The sequence below is a fragment of the Coregonus clupeaformis genome, chromosome 10, assembly GCF_020615455.1.
Source record: "Coregonus clupeaformis isolate EN_2021a chromosome 10, ASM2061545v1, whole genome shotgun sequence".
Taxonomy (NCBI): Eukaryota; Metazoa; Chordata; class Actinopteri; order Salmoniformes; family Salmonidae; genus Coregonus; species Coregonus clupeaformis.
This window is the reverse complement of record NC_059201.1, coordinates 21,558,214-21,577,044: the sequence shown is the minus strand read 5'-3', so window position 1 is coordinate 21,577,044 and position 18,831 is coordinate 21,558,214. Positions and strand designations below refer to the sequence as shown.

The 18,831-nt window shown below is 44.3% G+C and overlaps 1 protein-coding gene across 6 annotated transcripts in view; it reads left to right on the top strand.

Moving 5' to 3' along the window:
- Nucleotides 1-18,588, top strand: part of LOC121575347 (forkhead box protein P4) — a 123,743-nt gene extending 105,155 nt beyond the window's left edge. For 3 of the 6 annotated variants that reach the window (XM_041888373.2, XM_041888375.2, XM_041888372.2), the window contains exons 11-18: nucleotides 1,699-1,782; nucleotides 3,635-3,890; nucleotides 4,033-4,109; nucleotides 4,303-4,404; nucleotides 7,171-7,292; nucleotides 11,150-11,216; nucleotides 12,135-12,310; nucleotides 12,467-18,588. In XM_041888373.2, coding sequence (XP_041744307.1) covers nucleotides 1,699-1,782; nucleotides 3,635-3,890; nucleotides 4,033-4,109; nucleotides 4,303-4,404; nucleotides 7,171-7,292; nucleotides 11,150-11,216; nucleotides 12,135-12,310; nucleotides 12,467-12,623 — 1,041 coding nt within the window. In that variant the 3' untranslated portion in view covers nucleotides 12,624-18,588. The remainder of the gene's footprint in view (nucleotides 1-1,698; nucleotides 1,783-3,634; nucleotides 3,891-4,032; nucleotides 4,110-4,302; nucleotides 4,405-7,170; nucleotides 7,293-11,149; nucleotides 11,217-12,134; nucleotides 12,311-12,466) is intronic. The other 3 variants (XM_041888377.2, XM_041888376.2, XM_041888374.2) reach the window with 1 other exon arrangement.
- Nucleotides 18,589-18,831: the final 243 nt, after the last annotated feature.

Sequence of the window (18,831 nt, the reverse complement as noted above, 5' to 3'; positions counted from 1 at the left end):
ACTCTCTGTGTCTGTGGCTTGTCTGAGCCAGGGCGGGGGTTTAGAGAAAGCACTGGAGCTTGTAATTTAAAAGAGGAAATCTGCCATCACAGGCCCCAATTATAAAGCTCCCAGTCCAGTCCAGTCCCTCTTTACTGGGAGAGGAGGGGAGAGTACTGGGGAGAAGGACGGAGGTGGAGGAGGAGACTTGATTCAGCCATCTCCCCCCTAATTCTACCCAGCTATACCACTGCATTGGATGATACAGTATCATGTTTCTCATACTGTAGTACCCCACAAAGGCAAAAGACATCAGAGAGACAAATAAAGATGATGAAGTGTATGGGTGTGTTTGGAGTTGTTTCCAGCCTGGCTGTTAGGCACATCCCACTTCTCTCACAGCAGCCAAACACACACACTCCCAGAATATCCCCCAAACAGCCTAGTGGTAAGCCCAGGGTGTTGGGGCTGGAGCTGGGGTTAGGGTTAGCTGTGGCCCTGGTCCCACTGGTAAACAGCGTTTAGCCCCACGCCTGAAGCCACCGCTGGGGAACAAAAAGTGACAGAGAGGCAGGCGGTGTCACATCACATCAGGCCTCCGGTCCTCTGCCATGTCAACTACCTCAGCCAGGCACAGGCACCACTACTCACTCCACCCTCTACTGCTCTGTTATAGTACCTACACACAGATACACACACACACACACACACACACACACACACACACACACACACACACACACACACACACACACACACACACACACAATTCACTCAATGCTGCCCGAATACACAGCCTACTGCTGGTCTCATTCAGCCAGCTTCTGCAGGCCTCTCTCTCTCACACACACACATTCTCTCATAAACACACACTCCTGGTTTGTTGGCTGTCTGACTGAGCGATCTCTCAGTGGAGATGCAGGGTAGCATTTCCACAGGCTACGAGAGTATACACACACATACAGACACACACACACGTTTCCGCATGCTATTGCACAGCAGCTCCCACTAAACGGCAGTTAGCAATGTCAAACGGGGACTAGTGTATCTGTAGGGTAGTGTGTGTGTGAGTGTGTGTATAACGTTTGAGATAGTGTTAGGTGTGTGTGGGGAGGGGAGGGGGTTCCCATCTCTTTCTCTCTGCCTGGGGAGACTGGTGCTGTGAGACAGTGAGAACAGCCCAGAGACACACACACACTACACACACACTACACACACACTCACACACACTCACACGCACTCACACACACACTACACACGTGCTAAATCATAGACGAAGGGGATGCCTCTTTCTCTCACACAAACATATATAACTTCACACCCTCCCTCTTTTTTAAATAGCTGTGTTTTACTGGTGTAATGGGAGGCATTGACACTGATGTGGCTTGACTGGATATTATCTAGAGTCCACATTGTGAGAAGAAGCATTAGATTAGGTCTATAGTCTATAAACATCAAGACAAACAGTGTTGGTTTGAATGGGGCTTGAGTCTAGATGTGTGAATGGGGCCTGTAATAAAGTTGTAGAATGACTAATTTTCCTTACTACTGTGCTTCTCTACTATTACAATAGTAATCAGTGACTAAAACAGTGTAATTTCACTGTCTTTGTGTGTGTGTGTGTGTGTGTGTGCGTGTGTGCGTGTGTGTGTGTGTGTGTGTGTGTGTGTGTGTGTGTGTGTGTGTGTGTGTGTGTGTGTGTGTGTGTGTGTTTCTCAGCTGTCCAAGGAGAGTGAGCGACTGCAGGCCATGATGACTCACCTGCACATGCGCCCATCGGAGCCAAAGCCTTTCAATCAACCTGTGAGTACCTGACCTCTCACCTTTCACCTCTCACCCCTCACCTCTCACTGTGCTATAGCAGATGCTACTGAGGTGTATTTGTGTTTCTGAGAGTTTTGGGGGGGCGGGTGTCCAGTCAGGCTTGGTGTTTGCACCCTAGTTGATCAGTTTTACAAATTAGGGTTACAAATGTGGACTACAATTTATTTATCCATATATTAGGGTTATCTATAGCATTGATTATTAGTTTACAAGATATGTATACAGCCTGTTGTTCTTGATTCATATATGAGCAGAGGTCCCTGTAATAAACTATTTGATAATGGAGTAAAAATGTGATAATAAGAATAACATTATGAAAAAAGACACAAGCTTCCTCCAAATAAAGTATTGAAATGTGTATGTGTGTGCGAGCCATCAGACAGTCTGCCCTGTTGATGGATGGAGCTGTGTGTCTCTGGGCAGGCAGGCAGGGCTGTTATTAGGTATCTAATGAATATTTCATTATTCAGATTGATGAGGAGTCTTATTAAAATATGAAGATGTTGAAATTAATTGTCAATTAGAAGTGGAGTGTCTTAATTTGAGGGGATGTAAATGGTTGCAGTGGAGTGGAGTGGCAGGACGTGTGTGTGTGTGTGTGTGTGTGGAGACAAATGCAGAGCATCAGCTGTCATTAGCACCTTATGGGAAATCAGGAAGAGGCGTGTCCTTTGTTGTCACGGGAGACAAGCCTGGGGGTCAAAGATTGGAGGAGGGGGGTGGAGGGGAGGAGTCTTCATAATGGAAACAAAGCTTGCCCTCAATTAAGAGGGTTGTGGTGTTGCCTTGGTGATGTGGCAGGTCCACAGCTAATGGAGTACCTGTTTAACAGGGGGATGGAAAGAGAGGAGGGAAGGAGAGAGAAAGAAGGGCTAGAGAGAAAGAGGCAGATTTCCAGAGCTAATGAAGTAGCAGTTAAACAGGCCTGACCCCTAATCAGTCAGAATGGTTCAGACCACTCCTCTGGAGCAGAGAGATGGAGGACAAGTAGGGGGTGGGGGCTGGTCATGACTGGAAAGAGAGGAGAAGGAGAAAGAGGAGGGAAGGTGAAGAAGAGAGAGATGGGGAGAGAGAAAAAGGAAAGAAGACTGGTTGAGATAATCAGAATACCCCCCTCTCTCTCTCGCTCTCTCGCTCTCTGTCTCTCTCTCTCTCTCTCTCTCTCTCTCTCTCTCTCTCTCTCTCTCTCTCTCTCTCTCTCTCTCTCTCTCTCTCTCTCGCTCTCTCTCTCTCTCTCTCTCGCCCTCTCTCACTCTCTGTCTGTCTGTCTGTCTCTCTCTCTCTCTCTCTCTCTCTCTCTCTCTCTCTGTGTCTCTCACACACACACACACACATACACAATGGTTTTAATTAGCTCTAAACTAGCAGCCCTTGGAAAAGTGTCCCTGAGCGACTCAGAGGACTGGTTTCCAGTTCCCATTGCTCCTGTGCGCTCTGCCTAATTGGGCCGAGCTGGGCCATGAAGAGAGCGTGCCACCGCTGTGTGTGTGTCTGTGTGTGTGTGACCACAGAGGCCCCCACGCACACACTCCTATATCTTGCTTTCTTTTGTTTTTGTTGAGGACTAATTGCAGTGTGTGTCTATGTAACTGAGTCTGAAGTATTTGTTTTGTTCTCCACTAGCAGAGTTGATGATCTTATGATAGATTCTCTTTGTGCCAGCTGGCATCGCTCATGTCTCTGTGTCTCTGTGTTTATGTGTATGAAAGGATTGGATAAGTCTAAGCAGCATAACTAACTGTCCATCTATCCTACCAGAGGGCAAGGTGGAACGATGAATCGTGATGATGATGGTCCCTATTTGATGATCTCACATCCTGTTCCTCCCCAGCTGAACCTGGCGTCCAGTGGCTCCCTGCTGAAGAGGGAGAGTGAGGCGTACCCCGAGGGTCTACCTCACCCCCCCACCTCCGCCGCCGCCCCTATCACCCCGCTCCGCCAGGGCCCCTCTGTCATCAGCTCCTCCAGCCTGCACTCACACTCACACTCACACTCACACTCACACTCACACCCGCACGGCGTGGGACCCATACGCAGGCGCAACGCTGACAAGTTCTGCACCCCCATCGCCTCAGGTATACGAGAGGGTATGCATACAACCCTCAAACACACACACTTGTGTACACACAAAAATTGAAATCTATCCAAGCATACTGGTATACACATGCTCACATAAACTGACACACACACACCTATCTAGGACTAACACAGTGTGTTTTGTCTCTGTAGAGCTGGCACAGAACTGTGAGTTCTACAAGAACGCTGATGTCAGACCTCCCTTCACCTACGCCTCTCTCATACGCCACGTAAGTCTCCACTCCTCCTATTATCATTTTCTCTTCCTGTCATCTCCTCTCATCTTGCTTTCCTCCTTCCCTACCCACTCAAATTCTCTCCCCTCCTCTTCCATCCTTCCTCTGCTCTCTTTTTTGTTTTGTGAACCATTGGTAGCTCCGTTGAGACGTTGTCTAATGTTGTCCCCTCTCTGTCTCTCTCTAGGCCATTCTGGAGGCTCCAGACATGCAGCTGACTCTTAATGAGATTTATAACTGGTTTACGCGAATGTTCGCCTACTTCAGGAGAAACACAGCCACATGGAAGGTGAGTCCACACACATTCTTACACACACACTCCTCCGCATACACATGTGGTCACTCACCTACTGTAGACACACAAACACATGTACACACTATGAACATCCACACACAAAGATTAGACAATATTCCTCCTCACACACACACCCACACACTCACACACTCGGCAGCCTCAAAAACTGACATGGCCATTGAAACACCAAGCTGTTTTGATGATTATAAGCCATTTTACCCACAATGCCCTGAGTGGAGTGTGTGTGTGCGTAAGTGTGTGGACTCACTCCACGTGGCTGTGTTTCTTCACAGAGAGGTGTTAGATTTGATTTACCCCACCTCCATCCTCCTCCCTCCTTCCCTCTCTCTTCTTCCCTCCCTCCCTCCATCCCTCCCTTCCTTCCTTCCTCCCTCCCTCCCCCCTCTTTTTCTTCCCTCCCTCCCTCCCCCCTCCATCTCCCTTCCCTCCCCTCCCTCCCTCCCTCTTCTTCGCTCCCTCCTGGTCTTCCGGAGAGTTCTGTGGCCTACGAAGACGGTTCCACTTAACTCAGTGGAAACACACCTCACTATCACACAGCGTCATTACAGAGTCACAAACACTCAATGGCTTCTCACACACACACATTCTCACACACACACTCTCGCAGTCTATGACTCACACACACACACACACTCACACACCTGTCTGGAACGTGACTGTGTAGGTGCTGACCCATTTCTACTGAAGCCTCCATCTAATTTGAGTGTCAACTCCTCCAGAGAGAAAGAGGGAGAGGGAGAAGGAGCGATAGAGATAGACGAGAGGAGGGGTGAAGAGGGGGTGTCACGGCCCGAGCCTTGCACTAATAGCCTTGAACTGAGGTGCGGAGGGAGAGCGGGAGAGAGAAAGGGAGGGCGAGAGATGCCAGGAATATCTTTGCCTCCGCATCTCACTTTTATGAAATTTAGCAAATCATATATTCTTCCTCTCTACCTAGACCCGGCCCTTTAAATATATATCTATCTACCTTTATATATTTATATATGTATGAAATGTCTGGAGGTTTGGCCTGTATTAAATATAGAGAAAGATGTATGTCCTTTAATGGGCCTGGATATTTTATGTGGAGAGCAAGTGTCAGCCTCTGGAAGTCATTGATCAGAGAGAGAGAGGGATGACTGTCCAGTCAGAGTTAAACAGAATGTGATTTAATTTCTCCAAGGTTCTGAATATGGTTGAGAGGGTCACATTCAAAAGCATATAGGCTCGTCCAATAAGATCATTTTAGAGTCTGTCTTGAACTTTTGGTGCCAACATGGTACTTGAAGGGGTGTATGCTGAAAGGTAAGAACTACAAAAGTCTGTTGTGTGGGCGCTGTGACACACACACGCCACCTCCCATTTGACCCACGCCCCTACCCATCACCCTTTTCTCTAACAGCCCTACCCTCCTCTCCTCACCCCCAGTCTCATTCTTACCCCTCTATACCCCCTCCCTCTAACTGTACCCTTACCTTTCTCCAATACTACCGCTAGCCTTACCCCTCTTTTCTACCTGTCTCCCTTCTCCCCGTCCCCTCCCCTCAACTCCCCTTTCCCACACTCACCCCTACCCCTCTCTACACGTCACTCTCTCTCTCCCCTCTCCTCTCCCCAACCTCTCCAGGGTGTGTTGTGTTTATGTGTGTCTGTCTGGGGGGAGGGGGGGACGTGTGCTGTGACCTGCTGTAAATGACTGCTAATGTTTTAACTGGGAGAATTAGGCTTTCATCACGGAGCCAAATGCAAATAGCAGTGAATAGCAGAGGAGCCGCGATGGAGGGGTGGCGGGCTGAGATTGGGGTCATACTCATTTACAAAACTGAGCATCGCAACTCGAAGGAGAGAGGGGAAGGCGGGGAGGGGGCTGATTATGGCTTGTGTAATTACGTGTGTGTGTGTGTGTGTTATTGTGTGTGTGTGTAATTACGGTGAGGAGTGATGCACGCTCTGCCTGTCCCTCCCTCATGGATTAAAAAAGCATGTCAGAGAAAATATGCAGGATTTAATTATAGACAAATTAAAATTGGTAATGAAATTGGGCATGAACAAACTACAAACAGCAGATGAAAAGGGAGGACTGTCCCTAGGGGAGTGAGCCGCAGATAGTGGTGTGTGTGTGTGTGTGTGTATGTGTATGTGTATGTGTTTGTGTGTGTATGTGTGTGTGTGTGTGTATGTGTATATGTATATGTGGGGGGGGCGGGGGCATGGGTGGATGGATTGTGGCTGATTACAGAAATGTAAAAAAATAAATAAACGGGAGAGGATGCACATCCTTGTCATATTTTTCACGCCCCGGACAAAAGTGTTTTTCTGAGTAGTGCGTGTGTGTGTCTACGCCATGCTTGGTTCTCTTCAGTGTAACTGAAAATAACCATTACAGAGTGCTGTTTTTAGGCACGAATTCCGCGTGTTTATGAAAGCAAATTATTCTTCAAATCGGATGGTCTTTATTTCCTTCACTCTCCCCCCTCTCTCTATCTCTATCTCCCTCTCTCTATCTCTATCTCCCTCTCTCTATCTCTATCTCCCTCTCTCTATCTCTATCTCCCTCTCTCTATCTCTATCTCCCTCTCTCTATCTCTATCTCCCACTCTCTATCTCTATCTCCCTCTCTCTATCTCTATCTCCCTCTCTCTATCTCTATCTCCCTCTCTCTATCTCCCTCTCTCTATCTCTATCTCCCTCTCTCTATCTCTATCTCCCTCTCTCTATCTCTATCTCCCTCTCGCCGTCTCTTTATTTTCCTCTGTTCAGAATGCTGTGCGCCACAACCTGAGTCTGCATAAGTGTTTTGTGAGGGTGGAGAACGTGAAGGGGGCCGTGTGGACTGTGGACGAAGTAGAATACCAAAAGAGGAGACCACCAAAGATGACCGGGTACAAACTCCTCACACACATTTATCTGCCTGCCTGCCAGCTCTGGCTCTGTTGGATGATATGCATACAGTGCCTTCAAAAAGTATTCATACACCTTGACATGTTCCACATTTCGTTGTGTTACAGCCTGGATTCAACACACAATACCCCATAATAATAAGAAATGTAGAAATGTTTGCAAATGTATTGAAAAAATATATATATATATATCTGATTTACATAAGTATTCACACCCCTAAGTCAATACTTTGTAGAAGCACCTTTTGCAGTTATTCCAGCTGTGAGTGTTTCTGGGTAAGTCTCTAAGAGCTTTCCACACCTGGATTCTACAATATTTGCCCATTATACTTTTTAAAATTCTTCAAGCTCTGTCAAGTTGGTTGTTGATCGTTGCTAGACAACCATTTTCAAGACTTGCCATAGAATTTTAAGCTGATTTAAGTCAAAACTGTAACTTGGCCACTCAGGAACATTCAATGTCGTATTGGTAAGCAACTCCAGTGTAGATTTGGCCTTGTGTTTTAGATTATTGACCTGCTAAAAGGGGAATTAGTCTCCCAGGTTTTCCTCTAGGATTCTGCCTGTGATTATAGCTGTATTTCGTTTATTTTCATCCTAAAGAATTCCCTAGTACATGCCGAAGACAAGCATACCCATAATATGATGCAGCCACCACCAGGCTTGAAATCATGAAAAGTGGTACTCAGTGATGTGTTGTGTTGGATTTGCCCCCAATATAACGCTTTTTATTCAGGACAAAAAGTTCATTTCTTTGCCACATTTTTTGCAGTATTACTTTAGTGCCTTATTGCAAACAGGATGCATATTTTGGAATATTTGTATTCTGTACAGGCTTCCCTCTTTTCACTCTGTCATTTAGGTTAGAATTGTGGCGTAACTACAATGTTGTTGATCCATCCTCAGTTTTCTCATATCACAACCATTAAGTTCTATAACTGTTTTAAAATAATCAGTGGCGTCATGGTGAAATCCCTGAGCAGTTTCCTTCCTAGGAAGGACACCTGTATCTTTGCAGTGACTGGGTGTATTGATACACCACCCAAAGCCTATTTAATAACTTCACAATGCTCAAAGGCATATTCAGCGTACATTTTTACACATCTACCAGTCTGTGCCCTTCTTTGCGAGGCATTGAAAAACCTCCCTGGTCTTTGTGGTTAAATCTGTGCTTGAAAATTCACTTCTCGATTGAGGGACCTTACAGATAATTGTATGTTTGGGGTAAAGAGATGGGATAGTTATTCAAAAATCATTTACATTTTAGTCATTTAGCAGACACTCTTATCCAGAGCGACTTACAGTTAGTGAATACATATTTTTTTTATACTGGCCCCCCGTGGGAATCAAACCCACAACCCTGGCGTTGCAAACGCCATGCTCTATCAACTGAGCTACATCCCTGCTGGCCATTCCCTCCCCTACCCTGGACAATGCTGGGCCAATTGTGCGCCACCCATGAGTCTCCCGGTCGCGGCCGGCTGCGACAGAGCCTGGATTCGAACCAAGATCTCTAGTGGCACAGTTAGCACTGCGATGCAGTGCCTTAGACCACTGCGCCACTCAGGAGCCCCATGTTATTATTGAACACGGAATGAGTCCATGCAACTTATTATGCGATTTGTTAAGCACATTTTTAATCCTGAATTTATTTAGGCTTGCCACAACAAAGGGGTTGAATACTTATTGACTCAAGACATTTCAGCTTTAATTGTTTTATTAATTTCTAAAATGTTCACAAAAAAACATTATACTTTGACATTATGGGGTATTGTGTGTAGATCAGTGACACAAAATCTCAATGTAATCAATTTTAAATGCAGTCTGTAACACAACAAAATGTGGAAAAAGTAAAGGGGTGTGAATTATTTCTGAAGGCACTGTACAGTATGTGTGTGTGATGTGTGTGTGAGGTTATACAGTGGGGGAAAAAAGTATTTAGTCAGCCATCAATTGTGCAAGTTCTCCCACTTAAAAAGATGAGAGAGGCCTGTAATTTTCATCATAGAGATTTTTTTTTCTCCAGAAAATCACATTGTAGGATTTTTAATGAATTTATTTGCAAATTATGGTGGAAAATAAGTATTCGGTCACCTACAAACAAGCAAGATTTCTGGCTCTCACAGACCTGTAACTTCTTCTTTAAGAGGCTCCTCTGTCCTCCACTCGTATTAATGGCACCTGTTTGAACTTGTTATCAGTATAAAAGACACCTGTCCACAACCTCAAACAGTCACACTCCAAATTCCACTATGGCCAAGACCAAAGAGCTGTCAAAGGACACCAGAAACAAAATTGTAGACCTGCACCAGGCTGGGAAGACTGAATCTGCAATAGGTAAGTAGCTTGGTAAAAAGCCTACCATCAGTAACACACTACGCCGCCAGGGACTCAAATCCTGCAGTGCTAGACATGTCCCCCTGCTTAAGCCAGTACATGTCCAGGCCCGTCTGAAGTTTGCTAGAGTGCATTTGGATGATCCAGAAGAGGATTGTGAGAATGTCATATGGTCAGATGAAACCAAAATAGAACTTTTTGGTAAAAACTCAACTCGTCGTGTTTGGAGGACAAAGAATGCTGAGTTGCATCCAAAGAACACCATACCTACTGTGAAGCATGGGGGTGGAAACATCATGCTTTGGGACTGTTTTTCTGCAAAGGGACCAGGACGACTGATCCGTGTAAAGGAAAGAATGAATGGGGCCATGTATCGTGAGATTTTTGAGTGAAAACCTCCTTCCATCAGCAAGGGCATTGAAGATGAAACATGGCTGGGTCTTTCAGCATGACAATGATCCCAAACACACCGCCCGGGCAACGAAGGAGTGGCTTCGTAAGAAGCATTTCAAGGTCCTGGAGTGGCCTAGCCAGTCTCCAGATCTCAACCCCATAGAAAATCTTTGGAGGGAGTTGTTGCCCAGCGACAGCCCCAAACATCACTGCTCTAGAGGAGATCTGCATGGAGGAATGGGCCAAAATACCAGCAACAGTGTGTGAAAACCTTGTGAAGACTTACAGAAAACATTTGACCTGTGTCATTGCCAACAAAGGGTATATAACAAAGTATTGAGAAACTTTTGTTATTGACCAAATACTTATTTTCCACCATAATTTACAAATAAATTCATTAAAAATCCTACAATGTGATTTTCTGGATTTCTTTTCCTCATTTTGTCTGTCATAGTTGACGTGTACCTATGATGAAAATTACAGGCCTCTCTCATCTTTTTAAGTGGGAGAACTTGCACAATTGGTGGCTGACTAAATACTTTTTTTCCCCACTGTAGGTGTTGGCATGTATGATTGTGTCCCATGATTACCAAGGGGTTAACCATGGAGTCAAACATAAATCCTGCTATGTCAGTGTGTGTGTGTGTGTGTGTGTGTTTCATATCTGAGTGTGTGTGTGTATGTATTTCCCATTTGTCGACACATTACTGTGCGGCTGTCTATGATGCAGGTTTGTTAGCATGTGTAATCAAATCTTCACACACACAGAGGACAGAGGCTTGTTAGCGTGTGTAAACAGCTTTTCTTTCCAATTTCCAGAGAAATCAGGACAAATTACACAATCAAACACACATACACATAAACATGCCTGCACAACAGATATCAGAGACTGGGAACCGCTGTGTGTGTGTGTACAGCATCTGTTTACAGTATGTGTGTATGTTTCTGTGTGTAGCGGGTGCGTTTGTTACACTTGTTAGTTGTTTTTGGCTGAACCAACGTTTCTGCACACATGTACTCAATATGTGTTTATTTCTATCCTCCTCATATCTTTCTCTCTCTCTTTCTCTTCTACCTCTCTTTACCCCCCTTTCTCTTTCTCTCTCTAGGAGTCCTACTCTGGTGAAGAATATGATTTCAGGCCTGGGCTTCGGTTCCCTAAACGCCAGCTACCAGGTTAGTGTACACACACTAGTTCACAGGTGAGGGTTGTCACAGTGACACGTGTGCGATAGCCAGTCACAATCAAGGGCACTAATATACATTTCCTCTTATAATTAGTGCATTCCCTAACGACACACACACCTGCCCTAACACTCTCACACGTACAGAAACACACCTCCCCACAGGCAAACACACACACACATACCAACACACACTCACACACAGACGCACACACACACACACATTCTACTCCAGCCGACTTTGACTCAGATGATTTATAGCATCAAGTATTTGTCAATTAAGGTCACTGAATAAAATTAGTGCCTGTCCTAGAAAATCAATTTCAGTGTCACTCCTATCACTCCTATCAGATACAGACACAGGCCTCTCTCTCTCTGTTTCTCTCTCTGTCTCTCTCTCTACCCCGCTAACCAACCCCGACTCCACATACACACACTCCCTGGGCCTCTCTCTCTGTCTCTCTCTCTGTCTCTCTCACTACCCCCCTAACCCAACCCGACTCCACATACACACACACACCGACACCGACACACACACACACACAGACAAGCATGCACATACTGTACCATTAAACCCTTGAGCAGTGAAGTGTAGAGTGCAGGAGCCCCCTAGTGGTTGTAAGGGGTTATCCTGCAGATTTAGTAATATTGCCCTTGCTCTAGTCTTCAGCATTACTCAGTATCAGCAAGATCTCAACAGGACTCACCAGTCTAAGCATCTCTATTGCCTCATAAATATATGAGTCCTTCATACTAACAAAATTTATTTGTGGATCCATAAGTACTTTTAGTCTATTTGGATGTGTGTGAGTGTCTTTTAAAGTAAGTGCCATTCTAAACAGTGGTTATTGTAATGTAAACCTGTGTGTTTCTGTGTGTGTGTGCGTGTGTGTGTGGGTGTGTGTGTTAGGCGGCCCTTGCGGAGAGCAGTCTGACTCTGCTGAACAGCCAGGGCCTGGTTAACCCCTCCTCTGCCGCCAGCCTCAACATGCTACACGGGATGGGTCACAATGACGTCAGCTCCACTGTGGAACAGGTCAACAGCAACGGTAGCTGCAGCCCTACACTCAGCCCACAGCAGTATGGGTAAGACACACACACACACACTCACACTCACACACATACTCTCTCTTTCTCTCTCTCTCTCTCTCTCTCTCTCTCTCTCTCTCTCTCTCTCTCTCTCTCTCTCTCTCTCTCTCTCTCTCTCGCTCTCTCTCTCTAATGCATCCCTCTGTCTTTCAGACACCAGGTCCATGTGAAGGAGGAGCCCACTGAGGTCGAGGAGGACAGACGCTCCTTGTCGCTCATGGCAACTGTCACTCATGGAAACATGGCATTGCCTAGCGATCGGGATGACCGAGATTTGGAAGATGACCTGCCAACCGACGAGCTGGAGTAGGATTGGAAGAGCTGAACCAGTGGGCGGGACTTTGAGGTTTAATCCCGCCCCCTCCATTGGAGGAAAGAGAAATTATGACCACATAAAAAATAAGATATAGAGAGATTTTTAAAAAATAAGATTTTTTTAAAGCAAGAAACCAACAACATTGAGAAACTTCAAACAGGGTTAGACCTCCGTTACGTACCGATGCAAAAATAACCCTCTGGAGCATTGCTTTATCCCCACATGTTTTCACCCACCTCACCCCTCCTCACTCCTCCCCCACCCTATGAGCAGCATATTGCCAGAGAGCCAGCTCTCAGTGGTGATATGGAGGCAGGGTCCCCTCTTCTCTTCTCCTCTGTCCTCCTCTCGCTACTGATTGTGACAGACGGTCTACTCACCCTACAGTCCTTTAGTGCTGGCAGTTTGATTTTCACACCACTTCAATATACATACAGGTGTGTGTGAGAGAGAGAGTGTAGAGACACACACACACCAGATCATGTGTATAACTTTTTTTGAACAGTCACCAGGAGGTGTATACCTCTCCTCCTCTTCTCCTCCGATCCTTTTTCTTTTCTTCTTTTGCCTGAAAGAACTGCTGGGCTTTGAGATAGAAGGAAAGACAGTGGTCGTTTTCTCAAAGATTACCCCACATCTGCTCACACATCAGAAACCAAGCATACAAGCCAGTCAGTGATCCATAGGTGAGACTGAGACTGGATGGCAGGATTCTGCCCTATGCCCACTCTCTACCCATTCTCTGCCCAAGCCAGACAAGACTCTCTATACTCCTTATGCCAAACAAAAAAAGAAGAAATCCCCCATCCCCACCTCCCCACAAAAAAAAAGATTTCAGGAAGAGGACCCTTTGTTGCATTACTCCTTCTTCATGCATGATAGAGTGATGGGCCCAGGCCACCCTGAGAGAGAAAGAGAGGGAGGAGGGAGGGAGGGAGGGAGCATCCACACAGAGATATCTGACTAAAATGGTTTATGATTATGGAATACAAAAAATGTTTCATCCAAAAAGTGGTATCTTTTTCACTTCTTTTTTTATTTGATGTTTTCTTTGTTTATTTTTTAGGATCAATATTTCCATGGTGATATAATTCTGTTTCAAAGTGTATTTTGTATTTGTTCGTTTTTATTAACTCTGCTGGTTCACACCATTCTATACTAGTATTGGCAGCAAAGAAAGTGTTGTCCCAAAAATACCCATACCCAACCCCACCCCACCCTGAATACCTTTCTGTGTGTCTGGGTGTGCCAGTTCAGATGGCAGGAGATTGAGAATAGCACTTAGGATCTGGGGCCTCAGCTGCTGAGAACACTCACTCATTATCCCCACAGTTTATCATCCATTTTTATTATTCCTTTTTAACTCATTCCTTTTTCTTTTTATCTTCCCGTAGTTAGTTGAGAAACATCAGCTGTGATACAAAGCAATGCTTTAAAAAAGATATTATTGCGGTCAGAGAATACCTCATCCCACAAAGGTTCTGTCTGGAACTGTGTCCAAAATGTTAAAGAAATAAGGGGGAATTCTTTCTTGGGGACACCAAAACGTGGCAACTCAGTTTCAGTTCAAAGTTCTATTGTTACTATAGTTACTGTATAGAAGCTATCTGCAATTCACTGTGTGAGTTGGACTAAAGGAATAGCACGTGAGATTACAAATCTTTTGTTTTCAGTGAGCATAAAAGCATTACCTTCTCTGCAGTGCCATACCAAATTTAAACAAATTATTTTAATGTATTTTCTGCTTTTTTCCCATTTTATTTTTGTTACAGGTAACCAAAGAAATGTGTAGAAAACCAAAAACCCTGTAGTTTATTTTTCCCCTTTTTGAGTTTTTCCTCTAAAGAACTGGCCAAAAGACAACCAACACCTGAAATTTAAGTTATTATTGTGTTATCGTAACTCTTGCGTTGAATTTGTTCATGACAGTACTGACCATTCCAAAAACCAAAGTATAAAATGCAAAATAGAATTTGGTGATGTTAAAAGCTTTTTACATACGTGTTAACTGGTGCGAATGACGACTCACATTAGGTATGGTATGGTACAAGGCCAAAAACAGTATTAACAAACAACCTCTTGCAGTTATTTTGTTAAAGAAAGAAAGAAAGCGCTTAGGATTTAAATCTCTATCTCTCCATGCTCAGGCTACCTGTGTTTCAAACACAACCCTAAGAGAGGCTCCGCTGTAGGCAGGCCTAAGATGGGCTTCACAGTTAAAGATGGCAAATAATTATCTTACCCTCATAAGGCACTTGAACACAACATTTATATCCCTTTATGTGACACTAGAAGCCAGCAAAAAAATGAACTGTGGGCTGTTGTCAGTTGTCCATTAACTGGGATACCGGGCCAAAAAAATACATTGTTATTGCACTGCAATAATGCATGTTTGGATTAATTTCCTCAACCAAAACAATGCTTTCATTGTGAAACTCAACTCTATAAATTCAAACATCCCTTCGTGCTATGCAGCAGAATGTTATTTTCTTGACCCAGGTACCGGTTTGACTGAATAACAAAGTCCAATTGTCTTTCCGTGAACGGTTTACTTACTGTACCTTCATTACTCCTCACCTACACTATACTCTAGCAGACACAACAGTTTAACAAATACCAAAAAGGACAAGTGTTTTAATACATAGGAACAATGATAATACTTCACACTTATATTGTCTTCATGCTCTCACATTGCCATATAAATACATTCATATCCCCTAGTCTCAGATGTGCTGTGAGTAGTTGTGATAAAGACTGTTTGAAGCTGGCTGTCATCCCAAACATCCCACCACTGGACAGGGAGGGAGGGCTATTCAGAACAGACACCATTATGACCACTTGGGATATTTACAGCAAAGAGGGAACAACTGACAAACGACAAAATCATGCGTATGTAAAAGGAACACACCAAGGGACATGTCAACTTATGTCTTTTTTTTCTAAAACAAAATTTGGGGAAGAGTTTTGTCAAATCAACTCTTGCACTTCAGACCATTTTATTTCTTTTTTAAATAGAGGAGGAGTCTTTGTATTAACTTCCTGTGTAAAACGGCACTGTCTCCTGTCTAAGTAGGGTTATGATGCTTCACGTCATCAGACTGATTTATAACAAACAAAGTGGGAGAGGAACACCTTGAAACGAGAGTAAAAACCAAAAATAACACTACCTCCTTTTCAAAATGGTTCACACAATAAAAGCCAATGGGAGACTGGAGACCCAAAATATTTCTTTATTTTTTTCCCCATTCTTCCTCAATAATAATAGTGAAATATACCAAAACACAGCTTACTGTTACTACACATTTTGTGGGGCTGAAAAAGATTGTCTGGCTATCTGGACTCCAAATTCACGAGCGTGAGCGCAAAAACAAAGAGACGTTACAACAACGTTGCATCCCGTTAAAGATGACTACCTCTCCTAAAACCACAGATAACCGGTGCGTTCTCCTAAGAGTGAAGAGTGAAGTGGTTTAAAAGGTCTACTCTCAGCTGGGTATTATTGGCTGTCTCTGTGCTCTCATTAGCATATGGCTCCGTGAACAGCCTCTTAATTGGGTGCTCTAATTGTATGCACGCATATTGATGAGAAGGCTTTGCCGGCAGCCAATGATAGTCCGGTCGTTAGCGGCGACTCAATGGGGCAGGAAGCTGATTGTCAGGAGTGATGATGGGCAGAATATATCAGTGCCCGGCATCCGCCAGTGGGCCACACACACACTAGAGCCCGCCACACGCCAGCGGCCCGCACTTCACATTAACCCAGAAAACGGCTTTAAGATGACAGCGATAAAGGAAACACACCCACACTCTCTTACAGGCTGTAGTCAGTGTTCAGTCCAAAGGGCCCTGAGTATCAGTCAGAAAGCCTCAGAGCTGGGAATATTAGCCCTGTGACATGGAGCTGTCCCCTCATGGTGAATAGTGGCCGCTGTCACTAGGAGCCGGGCCTCTGATGGCCCCTCCTGGCCCCTGTGGTTCAGACAGCTGAGGAGAGGCTCTGAGTAACTAAAGATACTATCCAAAGACAAACACAGAGCTTACTGTACATTGTACAGCCTCACTCGCCACTCACTGGGAGACGGGCAATAATAACACACGCTTACAAAGGAATTCATGATTACTACTATTATTATTGTTATGATCCAAACTCTCATGAAAGAGGAACTGCTGCATTCAGTAAATATAAATGATCTTTGAATTATCGTGCTTTAAGGTACACCTGTAAACCACACTGTTTTATAAAGATGTAGATTGACATTCGTTGATGGTGTTAACAGATCGCCATAGACGGTTCTGTTCCTTCTCCGGCTTTGCTGTTATGATGTATTATTGTATATTAACGCTTGGCTTAGCTCTCGAGGGCATTCTTTCCCATTATGTCGTTTTGATTTTCTGTTGTGTTCATTTTCTGCACCTGTTTAGCTATTGTAAAGCTTCCAGCTCTGATTCCTATACTGTATTGCTAATGCTGAAGTGTATGTATTTTATCATATTAAGTGCTGCAGGTATCTGGGTTTAATAGTTCTTGTTTTGTCCTTTTTTTCAGTTTTCTTCATAAAAACGTCTGGGACGATGATTTTTTTAAGTGTATTATCTCTAAAAAATTAAATAATTAAAGTTAGATAAGTGGTTTAGGTAACACCTGTTTGTATATTTATCTTAGCTAGGTCTATTTTGATACTTTTGTCTCTGTACTGCATTTATGCATTTTTAAGGAAAGAAAAAGAAAAACTTACTGAAAACAATCTAAAAAGTTGACTTCATTATGTATTGATGATACCTCAGAAGGACTTTTCTCTAAGACAGGACCAAAACCTCAGACAAAAGAGAGAAAGAGAAAAATAATTGAAGAAAATATGTAGGCCCTCTTTTGCTTTTGAAGATGAAGCAATGTTAAGGTGACGTTTTTGGCCCTTAGTGTGCCAATATGTGTCCTCTGATCCCTGTCCCCAGTCATTCCTGATGACCTTTAAGCCTCACAGCTGTCAATCACTCCACAGGGCAACTGTGCGTGGCCCAGAGTCACACACCTGGTGACATTTGTCCAATGAGAATCCTTGTTTTCTTGTATTCCCATACACACTGACACACACACAGACACACACACATTCTAATGGCTTTCAGAGATGCAGTTCATCTTCAGTCATGCACCAAAGGTTTTGTGAGTGGCCGTGGCTCATCAGCTAACAGACTACCACAACCGTAACCAAACCAACCCTAGGCAATGCTCTAGAGAAAAACCAAGGTGAATGTCCTGTATTTTAGCAATGTAATATACCACAAGCTACTTCCCATACCTCAAACCATTCTTCGCTATCACCATCTCTATCATCTCTCGGACGAGCACTCTTCCTATTGGATCATTAGTGACTCCGGGGGCCTACTTGGCCCCGCCCCCGCTCTATGATTTGACAGCTCTGAGGTGTCATGTCGAGGAGAAGAGGTCTTAAAGGGGTGTTGCCCGATGGTATTATTAACTTCACGGCCCAAAAAAATGGAACTACCACTTCAGCTCTCCTCTGGTTGTATCTTAGGAATGTGTGTACATTTTCAGCAGTGACTCTCTGTAACTTTACTTAGTTTCAGTTTACCTGTTTACCTCTCTTTTATCTTTTTATTTCATTCTGTTTGTTTATTTTTTAAGTGTGACCCAGGCGAAGGGGTACAGAAGGAGTAGGCGGTGGTTTTTGAGACGATCTAAAGAGGTTTAAAAAAAGGCAACTGCCACTGAGACCTTTGACCTTTCCCCCTTCCCTGGGTGGCCATGTAATGCCAGTCACTGCCCTTTCCTCATGCTGTATAAAACACACACATATATCTGTGTATTTGTAACCTGAATCTTCTTGTGTCTGTCCATGCAGACAATAAAACAACTGTACAGTAGGTCTAGTTGCATGTAATCTGTACTAATTATTGACAATGGCATTATAAAATGCAATAAAATACTTATTACACTGTCTGACTGTGTCAGTGTGATGTTCTTTATCTGGCTAGGTGGAAGGAGACTGCCCTTACATGCACTCACACACACACACAGACTAATCCTAGAGTTAAAGGGATGGAGCCATAGTGCAAGCAAGTGCCTACCTCATACTGTACACCTGCCTACTCCCTCTCTACTCCTGTCCTTCCCTTTCACAACCAGCTCACCAACGTTTCACCCTTTCCTCCTGAGTTTTAGAAAGAGCTCCATTGTGTGTAT